The following is an 18,864-nucleotide window of genomic DNA, read 5'->3' on the forward strand; positions in this document are numbered from 1 at the left end:
ACGCTTTGATCTAGGAGCATACGCCGCCGCACAAAGCTAACGATGTACAAAACGCTAATCAGACCGGTAGTTCTCTACGGACTTGAGACAGTAACTTTGCTTACGGAGGACATACGTGCCCTAGCCATATTTGAACGAAAGGTTTGGCGGACTATTTTTAGCGGAGTACAAACGGAAAGCGGAGAGTGGCGGAGGGGTGTGAATCACGAGCTACAGGCACTGCTTGGAGAGCTACCCATCGTATACCTGGCGAAAGTTGGGAGACTACGGTGGGCCGGCCACGTCGCAAGGATGCCGGACAACTGTGCTGTTCGGACTACTTTGAACAAATGAAACTATTTCCTTGGAATCAGCCTTATTTTCTGGCAGATCAAAGCTAGAATTATATTGTTTGATTAGATTTACATTACTTAAACTAGCCCTACTCTAACTTACATTTTTAGTTTCTTTTTCCCTCCAGCAGATCGGCCACGTTCTTCTCTAGCAGCTGTCTTCGAGCAATAAGAAAATTGATTCACCTTTTAGCGTTTCCAATAATTTTCACACTAACTTTAATCTATTTTTCTCCTGCCTTGTTCTCGATCTTTAGCTGTAAGTTTTAATGTGTGTTTTTATCTAGGTTAACAAATTTTGCATTTCGTTTTTAGGTAGAATAACAACTTTTAATCAAGTCACACATTACTCACAGTGATCAACTTTTGTATCCTGAATTCACGAATCAAATACACGGTATTTTTTGGTGCAAATTAGGCTTAATTAAATTTGTTTTATAAATCTCACTCCCTATTATAAATAGCACAACTTTCCTTTTATCCTGACTACTATTTACTTCTTAATTTTTATTGTTTTCTTCCGTCCCGTCACTCACTCGTCTCTATTTGTTGTTGTTTTACACCGCACGTCAACATACGACCTGAAGTTGATCGTGGTCGTTAAAGGAACATACCCCGGCTGAACGTTCGGCTGTGTACGCGATGCGCTCAGTGCAGTGCTCCCAACATTTCCCCGGCCCGTAAACCTAGTCCGGAGGCCACTTCCGGTCTGGCTTTACCACCATCTTCTTCGCCAACCTCGATCACAGCCAACTGCGCCACAGCTCGCCGAAACAAACCACTGCTCGTCCGGACCAAGGCCTGCCGAACGCGGCCGTCACTCGCCGGGATGACCTCCTCGATTCTTCCACGTACCCAGGATCTTCGCTTGGACCCCTCGACTACGTAGACTAGGTCGCCTTTCTTCAGCACTCTCGCTTCACCGTGCCATTTCGACCGCTGGTTCAACGACGGCACGTACTCCTTGATCCATCGGCCCCACATCTCCTGCGCCAACTCCTGCGAACGCTTATATGCATCCCGCAACACTTCAGCAGGGTGCGGTGGAGGGGGAACCATCTGTGGCTCGTTTGGCGAAACACCTCGCAGAAAGTGGTTCGGACTGAGTGCTTCTGCCTCAACTGTCTCCTGCGAAACGTACACCAGCGGCCTCGAGTTAATCATATCTTCTGCTGCTGTTACTGACGTGTGTAGAATTTCATCTGTCAACCGCTTCCCGTCGTTCAATGCTTCCAACGCCTCCTTAACCGATCTGACCAATCGCTCCCATACCCCACCCATGTGGGGGGCAGCTGGTGGGTTGAATGACCACTGCATCCGCGCGTCGGTTAACTCGTCCGCGCAGCCGCTGTTGATATCGTTGATCATCCCTGTCAGCTCCTTGCTTGCACCTTTCAGGTTAGTCCCGTTGTCGGAGAAGAACTCTTGCGGTGGCCCTCTACGATGTATGAAGCGACGAATAGCCATCAAACACGACTGTGTGGTCAGGCTAGCACTCACTTCTAGGTGAACAGCGCGCGTCACGAAGCAGGTGAACACGGCTATCCAGCGCTTTTCGCTATGACGCGCTACCGTAACGTTAACTGGGCCGAGGTAGTCTATTCCGGTGAAACTGAACGGTCGTCGATAGGGTTGCAAACGCTGTACCGGTAAAGCTGCCATCCTCGGGACCCGTGGACGACTATGATGAACCTTACACCACTGACACGCCTTCGATACTTTGTACACCACCGTACCGACCTTTGGAATGTAGAACCGCTGCCGTATCTCGTTTTTAACCGTTTCTCGATAACCGTGCCCGAAGCGTTCGTGGTAGTGCTGCACGATCAACTCCGTCACATGGTGGTCTCTCGGTAGAATCACTGGAAAGCGCAGATCGAATGGTAAGAATTCGGCTTTCTCCGTACGTCCTTCCATCCGAATCACGTCGTTTTCGTCGACCAGTGGCGTCAACTTGTACAGTGGGCTCGACTTCTCCAAGACTATCCACTCACTCGTAGGTCTGTTTCGATTCTTCATCAAGGTTTTCAACTCATCCCCGAACGCTTCGGCCTGAACCGCTCGTAATAGATACCGCTCCGCCTGCTGGAATTCCTCCTGCTTCAACGGTGTACGTACTGCTGACCACTTCACCGACCTCAACGACTTCGCCTGGTTCTTCGTCGCCTTCAAAGTTTCGATCGGATCGCCTTTCATTCGCCTTCGACAGTTGGACCCGAATCTGCATACGCAAGCCACCGTCCTTACTAACACGTTCCATTTGGAGAACCGATGAACGTCGACCAGAGTGTCCTGCACAACCACGTCGTGAAACAGGAACTGCGCCCGTAGCTCTTCTTTCGTGTTGGCCGGCGCAGTCTGCTGCGGCCAGTTCGCCTCGTCTTGGTACAAAAAACTGGGCCCTTTGAACCAGCTACTGTTCGATTCCAACTCTGCATCACGCCTCCACTTCGTAAGTCTGTCTGCCTCGTTTAGTTTCGTCGGTGTCCAACGCCAATCGGACAGATTCGTACGGCTGAGGATTTCTCCAATGCGAAAACCGACGAATGGCTTATACCTTCGCTGATCCGATCTAATCCAAGACAAGACCGTCCGCGAATCGGTCCAGAGGAACGTTTGCTGGATCTTGTAACTGTGGCTCTCTTGAACGGTGCGCACTAACCTGGCGCCCAGCACTGCGGCCTGCAGTTCTAGCCGTGGAATACTCAGTTGCTTCAGCGGGGCAACCTTGGTACGACTCATCACCAGCACACAAACGATCTCTTCGTTGACGATGGCACGAAAATATCCTACGCACCCATACGCCTTCTCTCCAGCATCGGTGAATATATGAAGCTGCAGGTCTTTCACTTGTTGAGAGTGTGCTTTCCCGAAATAGCTTCGCGGAATCCTGATCTCCGCAATCGTCGGCAGCAACTCAACCCACCGCATCCATTTCTCCATCGATTCGTCGTCGATTTGCTCATCCCATTCACACCCGGTCCTCCACAAGTCCTGAATCAACATTTTCCCGGATATCGTGAACGGTGCTAGTAGGCCCAACGGATCGAACATCGCCATGACGCAGCTGAGAACGTTCCTCTTCGTTGGCCGCACTTCACCTGAGATCTTCAACTGGAATCCTGCATTGGTGATGGTGGAGAAGGAAAACTCATCTTCTTCAGAATCCCAGACGATCCCGAGCACCCGTTCTGTTTCGGCTTGCTTGTCCTGGTGAAAGCGCACCGCGCTGCTGTCGCGTTGCTCTCCCATCTCTCGCAGAAACTCCGACGAATTTGAGACCCAGTTTCGGATGTTGAAACCGCCACGGGAATGGATAGCTTTCACCTCCTGGGCTCTCCTAATTGCCTCCTCAGCCGTGTCTAGACTGTCGAAATAGTCGTCGACGTAATGGTTTTTCACAATCGCTACCGCCGCTTCCGGATACTGCTCCGCGTGCTCCTCTGCGTTTAAGTTCTTGATGAATTGCGCAGAGCAAGGTGAGCAAGTCGATCCGAAAGTCGCCACGTCCATGACGAACACCTGCGGTTTGTCGTTACTTGAAGGACGATACAGGAACCGTTGCGCCTGTTTATCCTCCGCTCTGATCCGGATCTGGTGGTACATTTCCTGTATGTCACCACCAAACCCGACGCTACGCTCACGAAAGCGTTGAATTACTGCCGGGAGAGACGTCAGCATGTCAGGCCCCTTTAACAGTTCTGTATTCAGGGAAACGCCGTTTACTGTTGCAGCTGCGTCCCACACAAGGCGCACCTTTCCCGGCTTTTTAGGGTTCGTCACAACGTTAAGGGGTAGATACCATACTGCTGCTGGATCGGTGTCGACGAGTTCAGCCGGCGTAGCAATGTGCGCGTAACCCTTCAATTGATAGTCGGTGATCTGCTTCTCCACATTCTGCCGCAACGCCTCGTTTTTTAACAGCTTCCTCTCCAATGCTTGCATCCTGCGCACAGCCATCGGATAGCTGTCAGGGAACTTCCGCTCGTCATCGCGCCACAGGAGCCCTGTCTCGAAACGACATCCAACACGAACCGTCGTACTTTGAAGAATCTCACGAGCACGTTCGTTTTCGGCCGACTCCGGAATTCCGGCCGGTGTAACTCCTGCTTCCTCCATCACGTATTGGCTGCGAATCATATCGTGCAACGCCTGGTTGCTCACTGGCTCCACTGCGTGAAAATTCACCACCGCACTCGACAACGAACACTGGTTCTCCTGTCCGTAGACTGTCCAGCCTAATTGCGACCGAACACCGATAGGCTCGCCCGGTCTACCAACCCTAGATTCGAGCGGAGCGAATACGTGCATGTTGTCCAACCCGATCATCATTTTCGGTTCTTCTGCGTCATAATCCTCAACCGGTAGGCCCTGTAAGTGGGGATAGCGTGCCGCGATCTCGCGGAATTGCATCTCCTGTTTAGGCAAAATGAGTTCCGCAACGGTGCGAGCTTCTCGTAGCGGGAACTGCTCGGTTGAGCCTCTAGCGGATACCATCAGATCCACTTTCCGAGAACCGTTCTCGAAGCGCTTCATGTTCCCAGTCCATGTGACGACTAGCGGCTCAGCTGTTCCGTTGATCTTCAACTTGTTGGCGATAGAATCCTCGACCAGGGTAATGGAGGACCCCTCATCCAAAAATGCAAGGATATCCAGTCCTCGGTTCCCGACGTGAAGCGTAACCGGTAGCATCCTAAACAACACGGAGCGATTTAGGCGGTTGTGAGCATTACACTGGACCTCCATTATCTGGACAATTTCTTCGGAACGGTGCAAAAGCGGATTATGTCCTCCTTGGCAGTTTGCCACGTTGCAGCGAATCTTAAAGTTGCAGCGGCTCTTTCCATGGTTATTAAGGCACAGTTCACACAACTTGAACCTTTCGACCAGCTTTAGACGTTCTGCGATGTTTAGTTTACGGAAGTCGTCGCAAAACCTGATCTTGTGATCAGTCCTCTTGCACACCCAGCACGGCTTTTCACTTTTCACATTCGGCGTCGTTTCCCTTTTGCCGGGGAAGGAGTTGTGGACGTGGACAAACTCCTTCTTGTTCTGCTTCGCTCGCGCGGAACGTTCACTGTGATCGTGAAGATCGTGAGTGGAGAATTCGCTGACCTCGGAGACATCGGAAACAATACCGTTCATGAATTCGGTAAAGATCCTTAATGGAGTGCCGACTTGGTTCCGTTTGTAGCGGACCCAATCCAGCTTGTAGTTTGGAGGGAGCTTATCCACAAGCTCTTGGACCAACATGGGGTTGCTCAAATGATCCACGAGCTTCGCAGCTTCTAAGTGGTCGCAGAGCTGCTTGACCGTTATACCGAAATGTATGAATGTTTCTAAACGGTCAGCTCTTGGTGACTTGGCCTGGCGCACTTTCATCAGCAGCGTTTTTAAAAGCTTCTCAGGCCTCCCGAACAAATTCCGGAGATCGCGGATTACATCGGGAACCGAGTCAGGGAGGACCAGCCGACTTCTCACGGCTTCTAGAGCATCCCCTTTTAGGCTGTCCTGCAGGCGCTTCAAATTGTCCAGGTTAGAAAATCCACACGCTTCGGTGGTATACTCATAGCTACTGATGAAAATCGGCCAGAGTTCAGCCTCGCCCCTAAACACCGGTAACTGCTTGGAAATGGACTGTCGAGCGGATATTTGCGCTTGGGAGAGCCCTACCGGTTCCGGCCTCGACACGTTTCGTGTACGATCCAATAGCCCTTCTAATAAGTTCCGTTCATCGCGAGTCAATCGTTCGAACGGATCCTCATTATTTGGAATATCGTGACGATTTGCACTCGGGTTTTTCGGTAAAGTGGGAGGGGGCAAGGGCCCCTTTGTTGCCTTGGCACCAGACACCACAGGTTTCTGTTGAAGCTTCTGGTTATCGAGCCAATCCTCTACCTTCCGATGAAAGTCTTCCTCTTCTTCTTCATCCGGAATTCCACCAACAGCGCCTTCTTCATCTCCATCCTCTTTTTGATCTTCTTCCTTTTCACGACCCGTACCGCCGTAGTTTTCAACCAGTACTTTTTTTGCATTTTTGAACTGTTCACGCAGCTTGTTTCGCCTTTTGAGAAACTCTTCCTCTTCCTTCAGGCGCTGGTTCAGCAATTCCTGCTCCTGTTTCAGCTGATCTGCCCGTAACTCCCGCTCTTGGTCCAATTCCATTTGGCGTAGTTCTCTCTCCAGGCTTAATTCCTTCTCCTTCATCGCACGTTCCATTTCGAGCCGTTTCCTACGTAGAATGCGCTCGTTCTCCAAGGCCTTCTCCTTGGCATCCATCTCTTCTTGCATCTTTCGCAAAGATTCTTCGATTGTCAAAACAGCACTACTCACTGAGCCAGTTTCTCCCTTCGAACTTGTCTTCTTTCCATCCGTGGAGGTCTTTTTCGACGTTGCGACAGCAGCACCTTTCTTTTTGGGTACTTGCAGAAAGTTGCTGCACTTCGGACAGCTCCACGGGTGATCCTTTACCGTATCATTCACTCCAGCACAACCGTAATGCGCCCATCCGTCGCACTGGTCACATTGGACCATTTCGTTTGTGTCCACTTCCGAACACAGAAGGCAGCTGCCGGACTTCGAATTAGCCATCTTTCGAGGTTATGTCCGAGAGATAAAAATCTTTGATTTTTGTTCGGACTACTTTGAACAAATGAAACTATTTCCTTGGAATCAGCCTTATTTTCTGGCAGATCAAAGCTAGAATTATATTGTTTGATTAGATTTACATTACTTAAACTAGCCCTACTCTAACTTACATTTTTAGTTTCTTTTTCCCTCCAGCAGATCGGCCACGTTCTTCTCTAGCAGCTGTCTTCGAGCAATAAGAAAATTGATTCACCTTTTAGCGTTTCCAATAATTTTCACACTAACTTTAATCTATTTTTCTCCTGCCTTGTTCTCGATCTTTAGCTGTAAGTTTTAATGTGTGTTTTTATCTAGGTTAACAAATTTTGCATTTCGTTTTTAGGTAGAATAACAACTTTTAATCAAGTCACACATTACTCACAGTGATCAACTTTTGTATCCTGAATTCACGAATCAAATACACGGTATTTTTTGGTGCAAATTAGGCTTAATTAAATTTGTTTTATAAATCTCACTCCCTATTATAAATAGCACAACTTTCCTTTTATCCTGACTACTATTTACTTCTTAATTTTTATTGTTTTCTTCCGTCCCGTCACTCACTCGTCTCTATTTGTTGTTGTTTTACACCGCACGTCAACATACGACCTGAAGTTGATCGTGGTCGTTAAAGGAACATACCCCGGCTGAACGTTCGGCTGTGTACGCGATGCGCTCAGTGCAGTGCTCCCAACATGTGCAGTGAAATCCGTTCTCTTTAAGAACCCTACCGGCACCATGAATAGAAGGGCCCAACGTGCTAGATGGCTCGACCAGGTTAAAGGCGACTTGCGTGTGTCGAGACGCGCAGCGAGTTGGTGGCGAGTAACCCAGGACCTAGTACAATGGGAGGAATTCTTGATACGGCAAGAGCCATCCCGGCTCTCGGCTGCTAAAGCAAGCTACAGTCAAGTGGCTTCATCGGGATAATATAGAATTCAGCACGAAGGAAGGGTAATGAGGTACCTGAGAATAAGCCATTGTTAAGTCAATTGACATCTAATAGCCTGATTCTACTAATCTTCAAACCCACGACCGCCGGAATATTCTTGTAGGTCGTAGGTTCTTTATAGGTTCTATTTGGATTCTTTTTGGACTCTTTGTGGAATCTTTTTGGATCATTTTGGACCCTTTTAGGACCCTTGTTATACTCTTTTTGGATTCTTCTTGAACTATTTTTTAATTCTTTTTGAACTCTTTTGGGACTCCTATGGAACGCGGTTTGGACTTTTTTAGGCTTGTTTTGAAGGCTTTCGGACTGTTTTAGGGGTCTTTTTTAACTTTTTTTTGCACTTTTTTGGATTCTGGACTCTTCGGGATTTCTTTTAGACCCTTTTTGAATTAGACTCTTTTTTGATTGTTTTTAGATCTTTTTCAACTCTTCTAAAAATGTTTTTGGGCTCATTTTGGGCTTTCTAGATTCTTTTAGTTCTCTTTTTGTATTCATTCTGAATTCTTTTCGGATTCCTTTGAATGCTTTCTGAAATTCCTTTTGAATCTTTTACAGGCTCTTTCAGAAATCCTTATGAATATTTTTCAACTTTGAAAACTTTTAGGATTTGCTTGGACTACTTTTAGATTCTTTTTTGGGTACTTTTTCGACTCTTTGTGGACTGCATTTGGAATAATTTGTACTCTTTTTAAGTTATTTTTGAACTCTTTTTGGAGTCTGTTAAGACACTTTTCGATCTCTTTTTGGGCTTGTTTAGGATCCCTTTTAAACTCGTTTTCACTTTTTTGGACTCTTTATGGATTCTTTTTGTACTCTCTTTGGACTGTCCAACTTTTCTTGTACTATTTTTTAACTTTTTGTGAACTCGTTTCCAACTCTTTTTGATCCTTTTTAGATTCTTTGAACTCTCTTAAAACTCCCATTTTGGAATTGTTTTGTACCTTTAATGGATTTTTGTTAGACTACTTTTGAATTCGTTTTGAATTATTTTTCTTTAATTTTAATCTCTTTTTGAACTCGTTTTGGACTCTTCTTGGACTTTTTTGGGATCTATTGGAATTTATTTTGAATTATTTTTGGAGTCTTAAGACTCTTTTCGGCCTCGTCTTGGATTCTTTTTAATTCTCTTTTAACTCTTTTTGGGCTCTTTGAATTTATTTTGAACTCTTTTTGGACTTTTTTGGACTCTTTTATACTCTTTTCGGACTTTTCCCATACTCGTCTCGTACTTTTTTATTTCTTTTTGAACTCATTTTAGATTCCTTTTGAGTTCTTTTTCAACTCCTTTTAAACTTCTTTTGGACTCTCTCTTCGGCTCTTTTTGGAATCTGAATTACTTTTGGACACTTTTTGGACTCTGTTTAAATTTTTTTGACTCTACTTGGATTCCTTTAGAATTTTTTTTGAACTGTTTTTGGACTCTTTTTAAACTCTTTTGGAACTCTATCCAGACTCGTTGGACTTTCTTTAGAATTTTTTTTGACACTTTTTGAACTGTTTTTGGACTTATTTTGTAATTATCGGATTCTTTCCGGACTTTTTTAAACTTTTTTGAGTTTTCCTTGGAATTTTTTTTTACTCTTTCTGGACTCCTTTTGAGCTGTTTTTAAATTCTTATCGAACACTATTTAGGCTCTCTATGGACTCTTTTAGACCACTCTTTTGGGCTCTTTTTGAACACTTTTTCGATTGTTTGAGGACTCTCTTTAAACACTTTTTGAAATTCGTTTAATTGTGGACTCTTTCGGGATTGTTTCTACCCTTTTTGACTCTTTGTAGACTCCCTTTTGACTGTTTTTGAATATTTTGGACTCCTTTTTAATCTCTTTTTGGATTAATTTTGCACGCTTTTTAAACTCTTTTTGGCCTTATTTTGTACTTATTTTGAACTGTTATTGGACTCTTTGGTATTTGGACACTTTTTGGACTCTTTTTGGACTCTTTTCGGACTCTTTTTTAACACTTTTTTGCATCTTTAAGGTCCATTTTGTGGGTTCTTTTTGGGCTTTTTGCAGTCTTTGAATATTTTTAAGCTCTTTTGTACTTTTCTTGGAGTCTGTTAAGACTTTTCTGTTAAGACTCTTTTCGGCCTCATGTTGGACTCTTTTTTTTCTTTAGATTCATTTTGCATTCTTCTTGAACTCCTTTTGAACTCTTTTAGGACTTTTTTTGGGTTATTTTTAAACACTTTCGGACTATTTTTGGACTATTTGTTTTTCAACTCTATTTGGTTTGGACTCTCTTTAGACCCTTTCAGAATGTTTGGAGTCTTTTAGGCTTTTTTGAACTCTGGACTCTTTTGGAATTCCTTTTAGAGTCTTTTTGTACTCCTTTTGCACTCTTTTCAAACTCTTTAAACGTTTTTGGGCTTTTTGGATTTACCTTGAAATTTTTTATGTCTTCTTGAACTCTTTTTGGAGTCTGTTAAGACTCTTTCCGGTCTCTTTTTGGATTCTTTTTTAATTCTTGGATTTGTTTTAACTACTTTTGAACTTTTTATGGGATATTTTTTGAACACTTTTGGACTATGTATTTTGTACTCTTTTATTAGCTGATTTTAGCCTCTTTCACCATGCTGGGATTTGAACACGGGTCATCGCGTAAGAAGCATGAATGCTAACCAGTTCACCGGGATCGGAGAACCTGTTATTTTCCATTCTATTCTTTATGGTCTCTTTTTAGATTTTTTTTGACTATGTTGTTACTGTTTTCGGATTCTTCCCGAACTCTTTCGGGATTCTTCTTAATTTCCCTCTGAATTCTTTTTGGATTGTTTTTGAACTCGTTTTAAACTTATTCTGGACTTTTTGGGGTTCTTTTTAGAGACTTTTCGGACTCGTTTTGGACATTTTTTGAACTGTTTTTGTTTTTTCAACTACTTCTGACCAATTTTACATTTTTTTATAGTGTCCAATTCAAATTATTTGCATTTGAACCTCTTTTGAACTCTTTCACAATTCGTTTTTGAATTCGTTGAACTCTTTTTGAATTCATTTTGAACTCTTTTTGGACTCTTTTCAAACACTTTTTGGCCACTTATTATGCTTAGGCACTTTTTTAATTCTTTTGAATTTTTTTTAACTATTTTTAAACTCTGTGGTAAGTATTTCATGATTATTTTTGGCCTCTGTATGGTTTTTGGTCTTTTCTGGGCCCTTTTTGGAAGCTTTTGGGACTGTTTTTGGATTCATTTTGAACTTGTTTTGGGTTTATTTTGAACTCTTTCTGGTCCAAAAAAGGGTTCTTCATGGAATCTTCATGTACACTTTTCGAGTGCTTTTGAACTTTTTGGTATCATTTTGGGCTCTTTTTGGACACTTTTTGGGCAATTTTTTGAATCCTTTTTGAACTCTAACTCTTTTTGGATTCGTTTCGAATGTTTTTTTTACTCTTACCTTTTTTTGAGTTATTTTGTTATTTTAGACACTTTTTTGGACTATTTTTGGGTTCTTTTTAGGCTTTTTTTGAATTATTTTTTATCTCTTTTTGAATTCTTCATAAACTTTTTATTAATTGGTTTTGGACTCCGTTTGGAGTCTTTTGTGGTTTTGATGGACTCGCTTGAACTCTTTTTAGATTCATTTAGATCTCTCTTTGCATTCCTTTGGACTCGTTTTTGGACTCTTTATGAACTTCTTTACAATCTATTCAGACCCTTTTTGGGTTCTGTGACATTTTGGATTCTATTTTGCTCTCCATGGCCACTTTTTGGGGTCTGTTTGGACTCTTTCTAGTTTACTAAAGTCGTAAAAATCGTTTTCTTCGTATCTTTACCTTACTTGTAGTGACATTTTGCTCATGTTTCCATCGGAATTTATACCTCTACTAAGTATCTATAAAAACATTTTTTTCATAGCGGTAGACTTTTCAACATGCGGAGAAAAAGGTAGAAAAAAATAATGAAATCAAGGTGTCTTATAGTGTCCCTAGATTGGGAAGGTTATCATGGAAGCCAGTAATAACCGGATTCTAATCCAACTTTTCCCATAGGGCCCATAATTCGGACCTGCTTCAAGCTACGGAGCTTAGTTGGATAAAAGGAAACGAACTACGAACCAAGTAAGTGTTGCTTCAATAAACCACGCTTATCTCATATTCAGCAATTTTTCCTCCACATAATCTACCGGCCTTATAAAAAAACCTATAATTACATTACTTTCTTCTACCATTAGCTCCATCTATTGAAGAAACTACCGCTTAAAAAAATTAATTTTGAACTCCTTATCATTAAAACTCTCAAATTTTTATTTTTATTCGGTCAAAGCTCAAAATGCTTTATTACATAATTGCATAACCGAAAATCCTATTATAGTCGGTGTTGTGAAATCCGATTGTCACTCCGGCGCTATTTTTTTTTCATTGATAACATTTCCGGGCGAGGGAAAACTAATTGCGTTTACAATAGCTATAAAATTCGTGCCGTTGTCATTCATCATCCTGGCATAATAGTTTGAGCAAACATTCGTGGCACAAAAAAACGTAGCATCATACTAGAGGTATACTACATATATGTATATGACATTGACAATTTTTTAAGTCATTGTGCCTGATGGGAGCGATAGCATTTTAGTCACGGTGATTTATAGATCCATGCATTTGCAAAAATATCATGACGGGTACGAGCACGGGGAAGAGAAGGCGTGGTGGATACAAGCAAACATTTGCTTTCATTCGTTTCCGTTTCCGGCCGTTCGTTTCGTTCCGTGGAATGGCATGTCAGTGGAGCATATATCTATCTAACTGTTACACAGCGTTAGTCAACTAAAAATAACAAAACTCTACTATCACTTCAACAATTCCAAATTGTTACGGCTCCCATTCTCATCCCACCGACAACAGATGGCATGCATAAAAAGGCATTCTAAAATTGAAGAGATTCCCTTCTGCTGCGGTATGGCAGTGTTGCCAGTTCTCAACCAACCACAGCCATCTTAAAATATCGAAATAATCTCAAAATGATCATGCTTCTGGTCGAACAAAAAAAACTAACAACCCAAATGCTCTCGAATTCGGCACCAAAAAAGCTCACAAACTCGTATATGTATGTACTTCATGTACTAAATTCGAAGCAAGGCGCTAGACTATGAGAAATGGCAGACAACAATAGTGGTGACGTTCCATCATCACCGCCGTTGTCGTCTTCCGTCATCGGCTTTACTCACTGCCCTTTTTCCTCTGCGCTGCTATGCTGCTGTGTCTATATCACGGAAAGAAGTCATTACAATACCACTGAAGCTTTCAGCAGAGCCTCTTTATTCTTCGTTGCTTCACGTCGGAAAAGTAGTGAGCCGGAGTAAAATAATTCCTTGTGAAAATGCTGGTGGGTAATCAACACTGGCAGAGACGAGGCGAACATTGTGAGAACCACACAATACCCTGAATTGATGCAACAAACATGGTCGGTTAAGCCGCAATGTATGCAATTCGACATAAAAAGTGTTTCACACCAAATTTCCACCGACTCCAAACAGGACGACATCATACTGTGTGATGTCAACCATCTGTTTTTATCGCCGAACATTCCACGGTTGGGGGGCGCTGACGCTGGGTCTGGCGCTGGTTGCGAGTGACACAGGGAACACATAATGGGTCATCCTCTTTGTCATCGTCATCATGCCATAGCTTCGCTAGCAATGCCAAAGGGCTCTCAGGTTGCTGACGGCAGCGCAGATACTAACGGAGGAAACGCTTTCCGCTGTGCCACCCCGGAGAACAACTATTTAGAAGGATTATACAGGAATTGATGCCTCCTAATGATGAATCATGATGGTTCTTAAACGAAAATACCTAATATGAAGAATGACTTGGGCGTGTTGTTGGCAGGGTTTCTGAGATGAGATGTTTCCTCTGGTTCGAATGTTGTGTCTGGCACATGTTGCAACGTCGTCAATCAATTGCGGGAGAAGGACCCGGCACCTAATTCGCCTTATCATGCCACTCATTGCCGCGTACATCATCATAAAGACATAAAAATTGAATTTATTATGGCCGACACATCTCGTTCCGCCTCGCATAACAGTGGTCTATCGGATTATCCTTGCGTCGCTTCAAATGAGCGTATAAACACAGCCATGGCGGGCTGCAATTTATGGGAAAAATAACAACCAACTCCGCAGAGAGTGCACAGTATCAACATGTTATGTACGAATGGCTCGGTCATTTTTACCGGCTGTCGAAACAGTACCATCTTTCAGTTTCAGTTCTCACTTCTTTCTTCAACACGTCCGTATCTATACGGCACTACGGATAGGCGCGAAAAGCGCTCGGTCATTGTATGGTTTCCGCCGTAGTGCCTATCACAAGAGACACACAGCTAGGAGCTTTAGTATCCACTTCCGTACAAGAAGCACGTGAAGCCGATTAGCCTTCCTACAGGCGCGCAATGTTTTTGCGAGTGCCTCCGCTAGGGTGTTCCCCTTCGTCCGTTCGTGATAGTGCGCAATCTGATGAAATCCGAGTCCTGCGAACCCCAGAGCACAACTAGTTGTATCATTTGTATGACGAACAAGTACCTAGTAAGAACTGTTATGGACCTTACCGTGGAAATTTAATATTCCTGGCGCAACTGGGGTTCACAATGAATGTATAAGTTTTACAGTCACTTTCACACAGCTTTTATGTTCGTAGTTGCTTCACAACCAGACGTGTTTCGGGCGGAAGAAAGATTGCTAAATGGTGAAGCACTATTTGCGATGATCCTGCAAATTTATTTTTAATGAACTTTCCCGATCAAACAGGGAAAACCATTGAGTGCTGATAGTATGGCATGGAAGTACCATTCATCTTATCGCACTATACCCGATGCTGAATTGCGGCTGCCGAATTAATGTTCTACAATTTTATTCCAGCAATAAATTTTGGATATAATGCACACTTCATCTTTAGCCCCTCACGCTTTGTCTGAAGAGTCGCCGGATTATTCTTGATATACATAAAATTTTCTTTCACAACGTTATAGTACAGGTCATAATGGTTCTGAATATGCTAATTTAAGAAAAACCATCGAGAAAAAATTGATAAATGTCAATTCGAATATTTTAAGGTGTACGCACTTAGTAATTCCATGATAAAAAGTGTTCCGATTTTATTCAAACTTTGTGTATTTGTTCTTTTTATGAAAATTTTAAGACCGTACTTTTTAATTGGCGCTTAGAGTGCCGCTTCCTGATTTAGGGTGGCTCCAAAAATCAACATCTGAGTCATGACACCTTTTTAAATACTTAACTTTGGGTTCCCACTTCTGTCACGTGATCTTTAAATATTTAAATTTTTGTGCTTGACTGGATGAAAATTGTCAAAGTGAAGAATTACACCTGACAATCACTCGAAACAGTGGACCCCTCGTTCGTCAAAAGGCCAGACAGTTTTCAAAAGAGTTAATTTTAGCGAACGTAAACATTCTCATCGTGTGATTTCTCAAATTTGCTACGTAAAAAAATAACAAACGACACGGTTTTGTAAAAAGAAAGGATGAGGTTTTTAAATTAATTGAAAAACATCCTCTTGCTTCAGTCCATCCAACGTCACGAAAGCAGCTGAGGTCTAACCTGCTATTCTAACGCACGATTTGGATCCGTCCAGCGTCGCACGAATCAGCGTAACTAGTTTCGTCGGAAAACCATGTTCTAGCATTATCTACCACAGCTCATTTCGTTTAACTGAATCATAAGCCGCTTTAAAGTTCACAAACAGATAGTGTATCTGCAAGTTGTACTCCCGGAACTTGTCTAGCAACTGATGCAGGGTAAACATCTGATCCGTCGTGGAGCGACCCTCACGAAAACCAGCTTGGTACTCGCCGACGAAGGACTCCGCTAACGGTCTCAGTCTGCAGAGCACGATACGGGAAAGCACCTTGTAGGCAGAATCGATAGTTTTTACACTCCATTCGATGTCCCTTTTTTATAATTGGGCAAATGAGGCCATCCAACCACTCCTCCGGCATTTGTTCTTCCTCCCAGATCCTGACAATGATCCGGTGGATTGCTTCGTACAGCCGCTCGCTCCCCGCTTTGAGAAGTTCAGCCGGGATACCGTCCTTCCCAGCAGCCTTACCGTTTTTCAGCTCACTGATTGCCATCTTAACCTCCTCCTGTGTTGGTGGCTCCACAGCTTGACCATCGCTTACAATTTCTATCCTGTCCCTGCTGATCTCCGCATTTACCTCTCCATTCAATAGTGTCTGGAAGTGCTCCTTCCACCTGGCTGCTACCGCCGTTTTGTCGGTAAGCAGGTTGCCAGCACTATCATTGCACATCACAGGCATGGCAAACTTCCTGCATCTCACCGTTTTATAGAAACTCCGTGTGTCGTTGCTGGCGTATCGCTCCTCTGCGCTAGCAAGCACGTGCTCCTCGTACTCGCGTTTCTTTAGACGATGGATTCTTTTTTCCGCAGCTCTAGTCTCTCTGTATCTCTCTCTGTTTTGACGCGTTGCCGCAGTGAGCATGCGACTCCTGGCCTGGTTCTTTTTGTCTGTCACTCTCTGGCATTCGGCATCAAACCAGCTGTTACGCTGTCTTCCACGCGTCGTACCTACCACCTCTCTCGCTGCTGTTTGGATGGCACCATGGATGTTCCTCCACAGCCCATTTATATCTTCTTCTTCTACCTGCTGCTCTGCGATTCGCTGGTCAAGCTTCCTGGCGTACTCCACTGCTATGCCGGCTGCCATTAACCGCTGGATGTTGAAACGCAGCGTCCTCTCAGTGCGAGCTTTCGCCGTGTTCGACAGCCTTGCGCGAATCTTACTCACTACGAGATAGTGGTCAGAGTCGATATTTGGCCCACGAAAAGACCGTACATCGATAACGTCCGAAAAGTGTCGACCGTCAATCAAGACATGATCGATCTGAGAGCTAGAGTCTCCATTTGGATGCCTCCAGGTGTGTTTCCGGATATTCAAACGTGGAAAGTAGGTGCTACATATGGCCATCCCTCTGGCCGCGGCAAAATTTACGAGCCTCAGACCGTTATCATTGGTCGACATATGCAGGCTATGTCTTCCAATAACTGGACGGAAGAATTCCTCCCTCCCGATCTGCGCGTTTGCATCTCCGATGATGATTTTCACGTCGTGTTTTGGGCACTCTCCATAGATCCTCTCAAGCCTGTCGTAAAACTCGTCTTTAGCATCATCGGATTTATCATTTGTTGGTGCGTATAAGTTGATTAGGCTATAGTTGAAGAATTTGGCCTTAATCCTCAACACGCATATACGGTCATAAACGGGCCTCCACCGGATAACTCGTTGCTTTTGTTTTCCCAACACTACGAAACCGACTCCATGTTCTGCTTTCTTACCGCCACTGTAGTAGATGTGGTACTTGAAAGAAGTGCCTGCAATAGGATCTACTGCACGGAACTTCCTTTCTCCGGAATTTGGCCACCGAACTTCCTGACTGGCAAGCAAGCCAGTCCGTGCCGGTTCATGGAGAGTTCGAACATTCCAGGTACCAAGTTTCCAATCGTTATCCCTTAATCGTTTCCTTGTCCCTTGCCGTGTCCTATACCAATTGTTCCGTCCTGAATTTCTTTGTTCGTTGTTCGTGGTAATTGAGTTTTCGGTATACTACCTTACCGGGGTCGCGATACCTACATCCCGCTGATGGGTCTGCCATCTTAGGTATAGCTTGCGGGATACAGCATTTCATATTCAGCCGCCAATTACGAGACAGACGCTGTGTGAGCCGCCCCACACCTGGAGAACAGGCGCTCTAGTTCGCACCTCCTAGCTTAGCTGCTTTAGTAAGTACATGAAGCATTTCCGGGTAAGGCCATCGACCGTCATCATTTGACTTAGATCTGCGTGGAGGCGCCAGGGGGGAGCTTGAGAGAGCCAGAACTATGTTTGACGCTCCTTCCAGGTAACTCTCTTCATTTCATACCCTTTTTTGATAGCCATAGCTGTTCTAAATTGGTAACCAACATTCTATTCAAAAATTTTTTGTCAATCATCAGCTGCAAATAAGCATTGTCAGCACTATGAGAAGCTTAGCAGTAAAGTAGCCATATATTTTATCAAAATAGTTTTAAGTAGCTTTTAGGGGGAAACCGAAAATGGCTTAAAGATGGCTGGATAAATGCCTACCGTTCAATCTATGTATTGTTTTGTGCCTTAAAAAATGCGTCTGTATTGCCAGCGCACGCTTTCGCCACGTAATCAGTGCTTCTAGTGCTGTTATAATATCCTAAAACTTGTCATTCCATTTATCGGTCCGCTATATATCAAAAAACGCTCAGCAAAATATAATTGCTATTGGAAAATAAATTTGACTGATCATATAGATCATTACGTGTTCATAAAACGTATAATCTGGAATTAGTTAATAGATATTTGGGTGTACACATATTTCGTTGCACTAGCGATTTCCGAAAAACAGCACTACGGTCTCAAAGTTTTGCCTCATCAATGAGCATCTAAAGAGCTTTCAACTTTTACCGCATCGATAAGCTTAGAGTGAAGTAAACAAACGATCAGCTGACCAGGAATCAAAACCTGGCCTTCAATGCAAACGGATTAATTAACCATCCGATTGATCCTATGCATTATTCAGTTGCTGCTGCAAATCTTAAATGAATCGAAATGTCTTGATAAAGAAAACAACCTATATTTCGAGATGTTCGTAGACGGTGCGGTTGGCTGCGGATCAGCTGTGTTTATGTTTGCAAGCTCTGCTATTTGACATGTATTATCAATCCTTATGCACCATTCAAATAAACTTTTAGGTTTTTAACGAACACATGAGATGTACAGTACAGTGTTTGTCGCACTAATACAATAACGTTAGCCACTTTCGGCTTCTCCTTAATCTCATTGCAACGGAGAGACCTATCTGGTCAACCACGTTCTAGTTGATGGTGATGGCCAGCACTGTTCGGATGTCGCATAGGTATCTTGACTGACGACCGTGCGGTGATCGAAAGGTGGAAGCAGCACTACGATGAACACCT

General features: G+C 43.7%; 1 protein-coding gene across 2 annotated transcripts; it reads right to left on the bottom strand.

Annotated features, from left to right (window-relative positions):
- Positions 1-316: 316 nt before the first annotated feature.
- Positions 317-6,954, bottom strand: LOC128739316 (uncharacterized). 2 transcript variants are annotated; one of them, XM_053834895.1, is made up of 3 exons: positions 687-6,954; positions 436-589; positions 317-376 (listed from the first exon to the last, which is right to left on the bottom strand). In XM_053834895.1, exon 1 carries the CDS (start codon positions 6,921-6,923, stop codon positions 981-983), a length of 5,943 nt encoding a protein of 1,980 aa, XP_053690870.1. In that variant the 5' UTR covers positions 6,924-6,954; the 3' UTR covers positions 317-376; positions 436-589; positions 687-980. The 2 variants fall into 2 exon arrangements, with proteins under 2 accessions (XP_053690870.1, XP_053690800.1); XM_053834825.1 differs by having other exon boundaries at positions 436-6,954.
- Between the last annotated feature and the right edge of the window lie 11,910 nt (positions 6,955-18,864).

This window comes from Sabethes cyaneus, chromosome 1 (genome assembly GCF_943734655.1).
Source record: "Sabethes cyaneus chromosome 1, idSabCyanKW18_F2, whole genome shotgun sequence".
Lineage (NCBI taxonomy): Eukaryota > Metazoa > Arthropoda > Insecta > Diptera > Culicidae > Sabethes > Sabethes cyaneus.

What these genes read in the sequence shown, in the direction of transcription:
- LOC128739316 (XM_053834895.1), bottom strand. Translation starts at nt 6,923, where the DNA reads ATGGCTAATTCGAAGTCCGGCAGCTGCCTTCTGTGTTCGGAAGTGGAC.